Source organism: Phoenix dactylifera, chromosome 9, assembly GCF_009389715.1.
Source record: "Phoenix dactylifera cultivar Barhee BC4 chromosome 9, palm_55x_up_171113_PBpolish2nd_filt_p, whole genome shotgun sequence".
Lineage (NCBI taxonomy): Eukaryota > Viridiplantae > Streptophyta > Magnoliopsida > Arecales > Arecaceae > Phoenix > Phoenix dactylifera.
Window position 1 is genome coordinate 3,213,266 of NC_052400.1, and position 11,615 is coordinate 3,224,880.

General features: G+C 39.3%; 1 protein-coding gene and 1 non-coding gene across 3 annotated transcripts; one reads left to right on the plus strand and one right to left on the minus strand.

The window, feature by feature from the left end:
- Positions 1 to 258: 258 nt before the first annotated feature.
- Positions 259 to 8,190, plus strand: LOC103715628 (probable protein phosphatase 2C 59). 2 transcript variants are annotated; one of them, XM_008803315.4, is made up of 9 exons: positions 259 to 378; positions 494 to 772; positions 1,605 to 1,732; positions 1,953 to 2,051; positions 2,153 to 2,311; positions 6,958 to 7,044; positions 7,294 to 7,385; positions 7,536 to 7,610; positions 7,704 to 8,190. In XM_008803315.4, exons 2-9 carry the CDS (start codon positions 705 to 707, stop codon positions 7,860 to 7,862), a joined length of 867 nt encoding a protein of 288 aa, XP_008801537.1. In that variant the 5' UTR covers positions 259 to 378; positions 494 to 704; the 3' UTR covers positions 7,863 to 8,190. The 2 variants fall into 2 exon arrangements, with proteins under 2 accessions (XP_008801537.1, XP_008801536.1); XM_008803314.4 differs by having other exon boundaries at positions 377 to 772.
- A 2,354-nt stretch (positions 8,191 to 10,544) lies between these two features.
- Positions 10,545 to 10,640, minus strand: LOC113461952. The gene has a single exon (XR_003384206.1). It is a non-coding gene; the product is annotated as a small nucleolar RNA snoR128 (small nucleolar RNA).
- Positions 10,641 to 11,615: the final 975 nt, after the last annotated feature.

Consider the following 11,615-nt stretch of genomic DNA (forward strand, 5'->3'; position numbering starts at 1 on the left):
CGGTTGGACGAGGGAGCCACCGACCACTGGCTGTACGATTTTCTGGGACCCCATATAATAATAGCAGTGTACACGCAACGTTTAGTCGATTTGACCAAGTCACCTCCACGTCTCCATCACCACCTCTTACAACGTCCGCCACGTAATCCCGCCTCCATCCAAATTCTAATTATTTATCTCTTTTAAATTCATGAAAACGTTTTCTTTTTTAGGAACGGTTTTTTTATTTTAATAAACAGATGACGCTCTTTTTTCAAAAAAAAAAAAAAAAATTCCTTCTCGCCTCTTAAATCTCTTTTCTCTGCCCGCAACCACACGCACAAACGAAGACCCGGTGTTGGTTTCTCTCTCCTTCTCTCTCTCTTGGAGGCGGTCTGGGTTTGTTTTCTTCTTGCTTTCTCGGGGTTTCCTTTCTTGATTTCTTGATCCTTTTGTTGAATTTTCTTTATTTTTGGTTCGTGATCGGTTTGGGAGATTGTTTCTTGCGTTGCAGGTGGCGCAGCCAAGAAGTTAGAATTTGGAATTTGGTTTCCGAATTCCAGTCGAGTGGTATCGAAGGCGGAGAGGATGAGGTGGAGATTCTTGGAGTCTCTCGATTTCTTTCCTGGCTAGTCAGATCAGCTTTCTTCATTTCTTTAGATAGAATCTGCCTTTTTGATTCGATCTGATCGAGGGGTTAAAAAAGAGAATTGGAATTGAGTAGGATGGGTTATTTGAATTCTGTTGCTGGAATTCAGGCGGAAGGCTCTCCCGTTAGCGGGGGTGGACTCAGGTCTCCTTCGTTCCTCTCTCTCTCCCTCCCTCTCCCTCCCCCCCTTCCTACCCCTCTTACACTCTGGTTAAATTCTTGTGTTTTTTTTTTGATAAAATGTTAAGTTCTTGTTTGATTTAAGGTTCTGATCTTCTGTTGTTGTTGTTGTTGTTGGTGGTGGTGGTGGTGTTGTGAGCTGAATATCTGATTTCTTGTTCGGATTCTGCGTAGATATGATATGAACCAAAAGAATTATTTGTTCTCCTCCTCCATGCTTTGTTAAATTAGATCTCTTCTATGTAATGCTTCTTTAGTAATTTTCGGTTTGTTTCTGAGTTTTTTTGACTCACTAAGAAGCTAAATAAATTTCTACGAGTTGGTCTCTGAAGCAGCATTTTTACAAGAATATGGAGTGATAGTTAACATATTATCGGGTATATTTACAAGAAAAGGGAAATTTCTTCTTGAATGATAAAATCCTGAAGCCATCTCTATACCAGGAAATAAAAAAGGAAGAAGAAAAGAAAGAGAAATTCTAAAATATAGCATATGTTCTTTTTTAGTGGTACTCATGATTAGTTGAAATGCAAATGATCTAGTTGATTAAATATTCTGAGTGGTCATTAAATAGATTTTTTTTTTCTTCAGTTTGATCCTATGTATTATGAGCCAGATTGCTTAGATTGGTAGATTGCATGGTAACATGAAATATAAAACATTCTGTCTGGATCGTTCTGTTTAGTCGGTTAAAGTTTTATAGCATGATGCTAAAAAGAAGTCATTGATGAGGCGCATGTGTGCAAGTTTATTTGTCGAGATATAATTAACTTTATGTTTGTTTTCTTTGTAACAGTATGAATGGGAAGTTTAGCTATGGATATGCAAGCTCTCCGGGGAAAAGGCCATCTATGGAAGATTTCTATGAGACTAGAATCGATGGTGTTGACGGAGAAATTGTCGGCTTGTTTGGAGTGTTTGATGGTACGATTTTGTTTTGTCGCAGAGTATGATGGTATATATATATATATATGCATTTTTTCTCGTAGATGCAAAGGCGGAGAACAAAACTGAGGGCTTGCCCATGGAAATTATACTGATTTTGCTGGCTTGCTCAGTTATTAATGCCTTTGATTGTTCTTGAAAGGTTGGCAATATATTCCATACTTTTTGTTTGGTAACCCATTCTTGGTTGCATGTTTAGGCCATGGTGGTGCTCGAGCAGCAGAGTATGTTAAACAAAATTTGTTCAGCAATTTGATCAGGCACCCGAACTTTATTTCTGATACAAAGTCAGCTATAGGTGTTCTTTCTCCGTTCTCTTTACACATGCCTTTTTGTGATGTTTCCATTTCTTTAACATTTAGTTGCATTGATCATTTGGTTCCATTTCTAATCCTGCAGCTGATGCATACAACCATACAGACTCCGAGTTTCTGAAATCAGAGAATAATCAAAACCGAGATGCAGGGTCAACTGCTTCAACTGCTATCCTTGTTGGTGACCGCCTGCTAGTTGCAAATGTTGGTGATTCCAGGGCCGTAATATGTAAGGGAGGGAATGGTAAGCCCCATACCCAGATCATATCTCGATACTCGATTTTTTTTTTCTTTTTCAATTGAACCTGCCATCTTTGGATGGAAGTTTAATGTTCGATCAATTATAATTATTTAAACATAAATCACTGTACCCAGCTTACCATCTTAGACTTCGACAAATTATACTCTGGGAGCATTATGAGACTTCCAGTTTGTTGCACAAACTCTTAATCCACGTAATGACATTAATTATGTCTTGATTGTGATTACAAATACGATTTTCTATCCTGAAATGTGTTTATCTCATGGAGAAGTGAGTTCAATTCATCTTTTTCCTCTGATTTTTAATTTTATTATTATTTATATTCTTTGTTAAGTTGTTGGCTACATTTTTGATGCAAATGTGTTACTAAATTGCCAAACATGAACATAGAACAAAATTAAGGAAGAACATTGTTAGATTAAATGTAGTCAATCAGAAGGTTGGATCAATGAAAAATTATTGTTTAAATTTGACCATGATATTGCATAATCAACACCTTTGCTCTGTGACCCCTGTTCATCTGGGAACTCTCATTCTCCATTTATCCAGCGATGTCTTCAACTAATGCTTCTTATTCTTCCTTGTATTTTTTGTCGTTGGCACTTGCCAAGTAATCTTAACCTATTTATCAGGGCACATATGTATTGCCTGAGAATTTATGGAATATCTTTTGTTAAAAGCTTACAAGTGACAATGATGATGATCATTGGCCATTTAGACATTGAACTTTGATTGTGTTACTCCTCAAAACCTTATTTTGGTTCCTTTTGTTGCGTGCATCGGGGGGAAGGGGGGGCAGGATGGTTCATTCCGTGTACTTCACCAGTACATGACCGGACTGACATGCCCCTGTGGTACGAGATTTCAAAACCTTGTTGGATACAGGCTCTGTCTGCTGAAAAGGCTATTTACTCTTGCCAGAAATTAATGTTTCTCTAAAAATGTCAGCAGTAAATTTTCAATTGGTCTAGGAAATCTGTTTAGATGAACCTGTGCTGATTGGATATGTTGGCTAAATTTGTACGATGCAATAATGCGAACACATTGATTAGGAGACAACATGAAGGATATGTTTAATCATATCTAACATTTAATGTGCAGTGTCTCTCTTTATCCATAGGTTGTAGTTTTCTTTTTGGGACCACTTTTGACATTTTTACAATGTTTCTTTGGAAACATATTGATTTTTACTTATGAATGTGAGGGTATTCTTTATATGTGCAAATTTGTTACCTTAGGCATATCTGACATTTTTACTATTTGTTCCTTTGGAGCCTTATTGATTTTTACTCATGAATGTGAGTGTACATTAGATGTGCGAATTTGTTACCTTAGGCATCTCTTTGTGGTATGGTTGAAAATATTTTGGTGCAACTCGCTATTCTCTATGGTTTGCCTCTCTCAAGAAACAGTTTGATGAGTCTCCTTTCACCATTATATATGCAACAGCAACATCTTTAGTTGAGTCAAAATCACATGTAGAAATGTTTCATCCACTTCATCAAAATGGAAATGGCCTAGATATTATTGTCTCTGTTTGAAAGGATATCAGATTTTACTGATCTCCTATTCAATTCCGACACTTATTTTATCAGCCATTAGAAGTGAAAATGAACTAATGACCTTTGACATGAACGTGAGATATAAACTGCTCAGAAAATTCTTTTTATCCTTTTTTCTAGAATTTTGGTGTTTGTGGATTCGCATTGAAAATTCATGTCATATTTTCAAATATGAGAATTTGTGTAAAGTGACACCGGGAATATAATCGGCAGACACGAGAAAATTGTTCCTGATGCTTAATAGTTAAGCATTCAGGTTATTTTGGAGGATAGAATTTGCTCATTTCATCAGCAGTTTTATTTGGGGTCGTGTAGTAGCATGTGAAGCATATTTCTCAGTTACCATTATTTAGCAGTGTAAGAAATGAGTTCATGAACTTTCCTAAGGTGTGATTCCCTTCCTAGATACTTTCCATGTTGCTAGTGACTGTTGTGGCAAAACTATGTTTATAGATATTTACCATGCTTAGAGTGAAAAATTTTCAAGCTGATTATGGAAGTTCTAAGATACATCAAGCGTTTTTAGGAGTAGCACCAAATGCTTTCACTTGTCCATGATGTGTCATTAGTAGTTATGCAGAAAGGAGGTTTGGTGCCTTAGCTATCGGGCCTCCTTTTGGATATTTTTTACTAGTTGGATCACTGACCCCCCTGCCTCTTTTTTTCCTTTTTTTTTTTTGCCTTTTCTGGGTGTGTTTGCCATTGGTACCCTAGTAGGCTATGTCCAACTTTTTGTTGATGATTTATCACAAACGGAGTTGTCACTCTACCTCATACTGTGTGCCCATTTGGAAGATTGATTAGTATTAAATCTTAATACAAGGAAAAATGCAATTTTGCTGGTTAATATCACCAAGTTACTGTAAATTGGGCCCTTGGATATGTCTTAAAAAGATTTCCTAATTTATCTCATTTTCTTTTTTTTGAAATTTTTGATATGTTTTGAAATTGTTAGTTGTCTTTTGTATTTCTTTGATACAATCCGCCAAGGTCAGGTGCTTGTAATATGCATAAGCACCATTTAATGCCCCAACCATCCACACTTTGCAACCACCTATTGGAGCATTGGTGGAGATAAAAATTTTTACTAGCTGGATCACTCTCCCCCTTGCCTCTTTTTTTTCCGTTTTTTTTTTTTTGCCTTTTCTGGGTATGTTTGCCATTGGTGCCCTAGTAGGCTATGTCCAACTTTTTGTTGATGATTTATCACAAAAGGAGTTGTCACCCTACCTCATACTGTGTGCCCATTTGGAAAATTGATTAGTATTAAATCTTAATACAAGGAAAAATGCAATTTTGCTACTTAACTTTGCCAAGTTACAGTAAATTGGACCCTTGGATGTGTCTTAAAAATATTTCCTAATTTATCTTATTTTCTTTTTTTGTTTTGAAATATTTGATGTGTTTGAAATTGTTGGTTGTGTTTTGTATTTCGTTGATACAATCCGCCAAGGTCAGGTGCTTATAATATGCATAAGCACTATTTAATGCCCCAACCATCCACATTTTGCAACCACCTATTGGAGCATTGGTGGAGATAAAAATTGGAATATTATCGATGTAATCCCTGCTCATATGTGGATGAAGGGGTGTATTTTTAAGGTTTTGTTCAAAAGAACTCTTGAGCATAAGGTTTCAGTACCTGTACCAATACCATGTTGGTACATTGTCAGTATGGGTCGACTTGTGGCACTGACACCGGTATCCCCCCTAGTACTGAATATCAATCAATACCAGTACAACATGGAACAGCCGATACAAGGTGGTATGGTCTGGTATAGCAAGCCATGCTTGTGCATAAGAAAGTTTTCATAGGTGTCAATTATATAATATGTTTGTAGAGTTCCAGAATCATGTTGTGTCTGTCTTATGCTTTTCGCATCTCTATGTTCAGTTTTACTGAGTCTAGTGCTGGATATACATTGTTATAAGGGAAAAACATTTGATGTCACTTTGAACAAAAAATTGTCCTGTAACCTAATAAATCAGCCTCTTGAATGGCAGGTGATGATTTAGAACAATGGATATCCCTATCTTTTTTGAGCACAGTAGGAAAGAATGATAAGAGTTGGTCTAGTGGTGCGCAATAATCATTTACTGCATAATTGTTAGAGGTGACCCTTAGAACACCAAATTCTTTAAGGAAATGAAACATCAGAATCCAGTGCATTGACATAAATAGATGCTGGGATTCATGTGCTGATTTTTTCTTGTTTGGTTTCATCAGTCTTATGGCTTGGTGGAAGCCTGGAAGGTCTGCATGCATGCATGCACACCCACACCCGCACACCCAATGCACACCATACAGGCATGTATGCATGCATATTTTGAAGAGCACAACGGAGAATGATATTGGTTTGACAAAGGTTTTTGGGCAGAGAAATTAGGGAAGTGGTGATGGAGGAGAGAGGACAATATATTATGAAAAAATGGCCCTCAGACAATAGAAAATTTTCAAATCAAAGGGTGAATTCTTTTTTTTTAAGGTTTTTTTGTCATTTAATTGCAAAGCTATCCCTATTTAGTTTGGAGATAATGTTTTCTCAATCCTAGGTCACGGGGAGAAAAAAACTACTATATGGTTATGAAATTTAGGCTTTTGTAACCAAAGAACAGCTTCTTCTTCTAGAGATAGATAATTAGGCAGTTGTATTCATCTCTGAGGTCCATGACTATCTTCTCAAATTGCACATAGTTTGGTTTTGCTTTACAATTCCTTCTTACTTTGGAGGTATTTCCTTAAACCCTATTGTCACATGAAGGAATAATCGTCTCATTGGTTGTGAAATATAAGCCTTCAGAACCAAGGAAATAGATTCATCTAGAGTTTAATGATCATGCAATTGCATTCGTCTCCAAGGCTAGAGAACTAGACTGAAAGACAATCTTGAAGTGTAGATATTTGGTTGGCTTTACAAATGCTCAAACATCATAGTTAGGGTAGACATATGATTTTGCTATTGGCAAGCACATTGTTGTTAGTACATGCTTGTGGGAGCTTCTTCTAGCCTGTTTGGGTCTGTTACTGGCCTTCATTTTGACATGGTTCTCCTCTGATGCATGCAGCTATAGCTGTTTCAAGGGATCACAAGCCTGACCAAACAGATGAGAGACAACGGATTGAGGATGCAGGAGGGTTTGTAATGTGGGCTGGTACTTTCTTATCTTCTTCAGTAGGCATTTATCTCATAATTAGAGCTTTTCTATTATTCAATCCTGATCATTGAGCGCTTGCTCGGATTGTATCAGACCTTGCCACTTGGGCAAGGGCTAGGGGTTTGTTTCCGGTTGGAGTCAGCCATCAAAATGTGGGGTGGGTGCAGGGTAGAAAGGTAGGGATTAGCCCTCCTAATCTCAAAAAAGACAAGGTATAATTCAATTTTGACAAGCACGCAACTTCAGGGACATGGCGTGTTGGTGGCGTACTTGCTGTTTCTCGTGCATTTGGTGATAGGCTCTTGAAGCAATATGTTGTTGCAGACCCTGAAATTCAGGTACTGGTCTAGAAATCTGTAATATTTGACCAATTTATGTATTTCCAGTATTTTTAACACAATCCTGGCTATACCTAAGGATTATTGAAATTTAAAGTTTCTTTAAATGCCTATAGTCTTTTGTAAATACCTGATAAGTGTGAATCATAGGAGCAAGTGGTAGATGGCTCTCTTGAATTTCTCATCCTTGCAAGTGATGGACTCTGGGATGTCGTTTCAAATGAGGTGCATTGAGAAAAAATCTAATTTATTTTGCATTTGTGGAACATTGATTTCTGTAAACTGAACATCTGAGCAATTGGTTTTAAAACCTTTCAGGAGGCTGTAGCCATGATCAAACCCGTAGAGGACCCAGAGCAAGCAGCAAAGAAACTGTTGGAGGAGGCTTATCAAAGAGGAAGTGCTGACAATATCACTTGTGTCGTTGTGTGTTTCTTAGGTGGCCAGGATAAGAACGTTCAAATACAGCAGGGGTAAAGCTTTGCTGCTTGCTCTTGGTGAATGTTAGTTGTTTGTAATTAAATATAGTAGAGTATAAGGTTGGAGCCAAATAAGAATTACCACTCCTGCCTACTGAAACAATCAGCAGAGAACAGTCTTCATGCAGGCTGTAGTCATCTCATCTTTGTTGGCTTTTAAAGGGAAGTTGCCTTTTATTTTCTGAATCCCCTGGTAGCTGACCTAATCAAGTTTTGTGGGAGCAGTGTCGGATGGGACCTGCCAAGACTATAGAACCTTTTTAACTGTAGTATTTTAAGTCAAATATTTGGATGCATGTGGAGATCTTTGAGATGATATTGTTAAATCAATCCTTTAATGGCGTGCTCCTTCAAAATGTGGCTAACATTAGATATTGTTAGGACGAGCTGTATAGTTATGCTATAATTAGAAGCGGACTGCTCTCAAATAGATTGTTTTTTGGAGTATACAGGTGCTAACTTTCCACACCAACCATGATTCTCAGATATTGCAGCCTGTACTTCCATATACCCGATTATATACCCGATTATTGATGTGGTTTACTTTGATCAGTTATCTGTTCCACTAGAGGTTCCAGCTGCACCATTTGATATCAACCTTGGTCTTTGTTTAATGGTTATTCGGATGGCAATAAGGCTTCTGCGTTGCATGATTAAAATACCACATAATCCTTCTGGCTGCAGCTTAGAGAATAAAATGGTCGATTAACATGAAACATTTGAACCACCGAGGTGGTAACACAGTTAAAATGGAACTTTGTTTCCAACGGAGTGATCCAGATTTGAAACTTGCGGGCATCGATTAAATACGGGGACGTAATCACACCCGCCTGGTTTGCTCGTTGGAAGCGCTACTGATCCTTTGATACTGAGGTGATGCTGGAGTGGCGTACTCCCGCGCGGGTTCGTCCGTGCTGGTGGGGAGGATATGAGAAATTTTCTACCTACATCGAACATTTCCTAGTGGAAGAAGGCCCAGTGGGGGTTGCTATGCGGGTGGGGTTAACTCCCCCCTCCCTCCCCCATTTTTTTAGTAAAAGGGGTTACTTATTTCATATAACTCTTAACGTGAGTACAACCTGCCAGATCACGAAAAAGTAAAAAATACAGAGGAGAAAATCTGATGCGAACGTCCAAAGAAAATCCTCGAAGTGCCGAGCGACAAAGGAGACGACCCAATCTGTTGCCCTATTCGCCTTCCTGAACATGTGTACTGCTTTAAAGTCGGCCATCAACTAAGGTATCCTGCGAGTCTCTCAGATAAGGAGATGACCATCACTATACCAATCTGCCTTCCGGATCCAATCGATCACCATAGATGAATCTCCCTCAAAATACACTCGCGCGATGCCAAGTACCTACCTCGCATAAGATATACCCTCTCAGGCTGCCCGCAGCTCTGCCCCGACCATTGTAGGTTTTGACATGCGCCGCCCTCCTGCTGCTATCATCCTATCAAGGTGATCCCTAATTACAAATCCAACCCCTCCAGTCACACCATCCAGGCATCCACTGACCTACTGTCATCGAAGTTTACTTTGAGATAGCCAAGGGGTCGAGGTACCCAACAAACAAGGACAAACCGGGGCGCTAAAACAGCTTGAAGAGTACCCCAGATGTCCCTAGCCATTCCCGAAGAAAACACAGCGATAGCCGCAGTGACCTTCCTCGCATGTAGGGTCGCTCTATCCACTACTATCCTCGGAGACGACCTCCTTTCCTCAAACAAGTCGGCATTCATGTCCAATCAAATGTAGTAGGACAAGTATGCCATAAGAATCCCTACCTCAGCAGATCTAGGACTCTGTATGGAATCTCTCAACAAATGAGTCATGTCATGTGCCGATACTACCAAGTCGGGTAGTGGGATCGATGACCTCCTCCATATCTCTCGAACCTTAGGGCACTGCAGAAAAACATGTTCAGTGGTCTTCTCGATATATGCACACTCCTCACAACACTGAGAAACCCCGAACTAACAACACTGCCCGCAGCCCTGCCCCCATGCTACGCCGAACTAACAACTGAATTAATTTTTGAAAATTGCACAAATTGATACTCGGTGAAATAAGATGCACGAACTGCAACCTGCAGCAGTCATGGATACTTATATATTATCATCCTCCGTTGCGACTTCAGAGATGGTTCTTGTAGAGGATGACCCACGACTCGGATGAAATAGAAACGATCCACAGGATGTTAAAAGCAAAAATTTAGATGTTGAAATCAATAGAAATTTAAAATGCCCAGTAAATTGACATATCTATATTATTAGTTCATACAAAACAAAAGATATCAAAGATATCGATGAACGGCGTCGAGCAACTCGCGAATCTGATTAAATCGAAGTATTCATGTAAATCGTGGTTAATACCATAAAAAAAAACGTTGATAATATGTTCGCAACCCATAAAATCTATATATTCAAATTTACTCTAGGGTATTTGACATCTCTCAATGATTTGAAGGATACGACGCCTTAAACCCAAGATCTTTGTACCAAAACATAGCAATAAGCCAAAACCTCTTCCTTTTCGGTTCAGATTATTATTTTTGAAAAACAGATGGGTGTTCTCAAATAAAAAACATGTAAAGGAAAAAATTAACCAAATATGAATAATCAGCCAAATGCAAAAAAAAAAGGGGGAAAAATTGATCGATGTACAGGAGAGTTGGGGCGTTGCTCAGGTAACCGCTCAGGAAAAAAAGTTTGCATCCCATCAAACATTTTCCGATCGGAAAATGCTTTCAACCGATTTGGGTTTCATCACCGCAACACAGCCATCCTCCCCACGAATCTTAGAACAAAAAAGAGTAATTAAAAAAAATTCCGACCAGATAAAACACGATAATCTAAGAAAGAGAAGAAAAATCCCTGATGGTACGAAAAACGAATAAGTAGAGATAGGAGAGAGAGAGAGAGAGAGAGAGAGAGAGAGAGAGAGGACGACCAGCTCAGAGCCTCCGACTCCTGCCTCCTGGTGTGGCGAGGGATTTTTTAAACGAAAAAGAAAAAAGCGAAACACTAAAACCCTAGTCCTCGGAGAGGGATTGATATAGTGGAAGTGTTCGGGAAAAGGGCCTCGGCGTCCTTCTATTTACAGGCATGCCCCCGAGACGGCACGGTCCCTTCGTACGGATGTTTACATAGAAATCTCTGTGCGGGAATTGGGATTTCTTTGCGGTGGCAGCCAAATGCCAAGAGCGGTGGGAAACAGAATTGTTCTGAATCTCATCTGCTACGAATATCTCTCAGATTAGAGAAAAAAAGAAGGGAGGAGACTCAGATATGTATAGTTTTGTGATGGTCGTCAAGGCAGTATAGAACTACCGCCATTACGATCGGCGAGCGAGCCATCATCCTTTATATCCTCACTGCCCCTCCACAACCACATCACCATTTCAATCCAAAACCAAACACCTTTCAAGAAAGCAAAGGAAGAAAATGAAATCAAAATAATCCACTACTGCCGCTATTGCAAGAACCTTAAAGAAAAGAGAAGCCACGGCAAGACTCGTACACAAACGCATGCCCTCCTCCTCCTCCTCCTCCTCCGATCGCTATGGTTCTGACGACTGACGAGCGCACACTGCTTTTAAGAGGCGGAAAGCCTGCGTCGCAAGCAAGGTTGGTTTAGTTTTCTATCGGTTTTTGACCGGATCGGAGTAGTTGGTGAGGGTGGCGACTGGGCGGTGCTGTCGTGGTGGCCAAGACAGCAGCTGCAAGTGCAAGCCATTGTACACAGAACAA

Bases quoted from the DNA above. Each gene is read 5' to 3' on its own strand.
- LOC103715628 (XM_008803315.4), top strand. From the start codon at position 705: ATGGGTTATTTGAATTCTGTTGCTGGAATTCAGGCGGAAGGCTCTCCC. The intron at 773-1,604 runs GTCTCCTTCGTT...TCTTTGTAACAG, and splicing joins GTTAGCGGGGGTGGACTCAG to TATGAATGGGAAGTTTAGCT. The intron at 7,045-7,293 runs GTACTTTCTTAT...ACGCAACTTCAG, and splicing joins AGGGTTTGTAATGTGGGCTG to GGACATGGCGTGTTGGTGGC.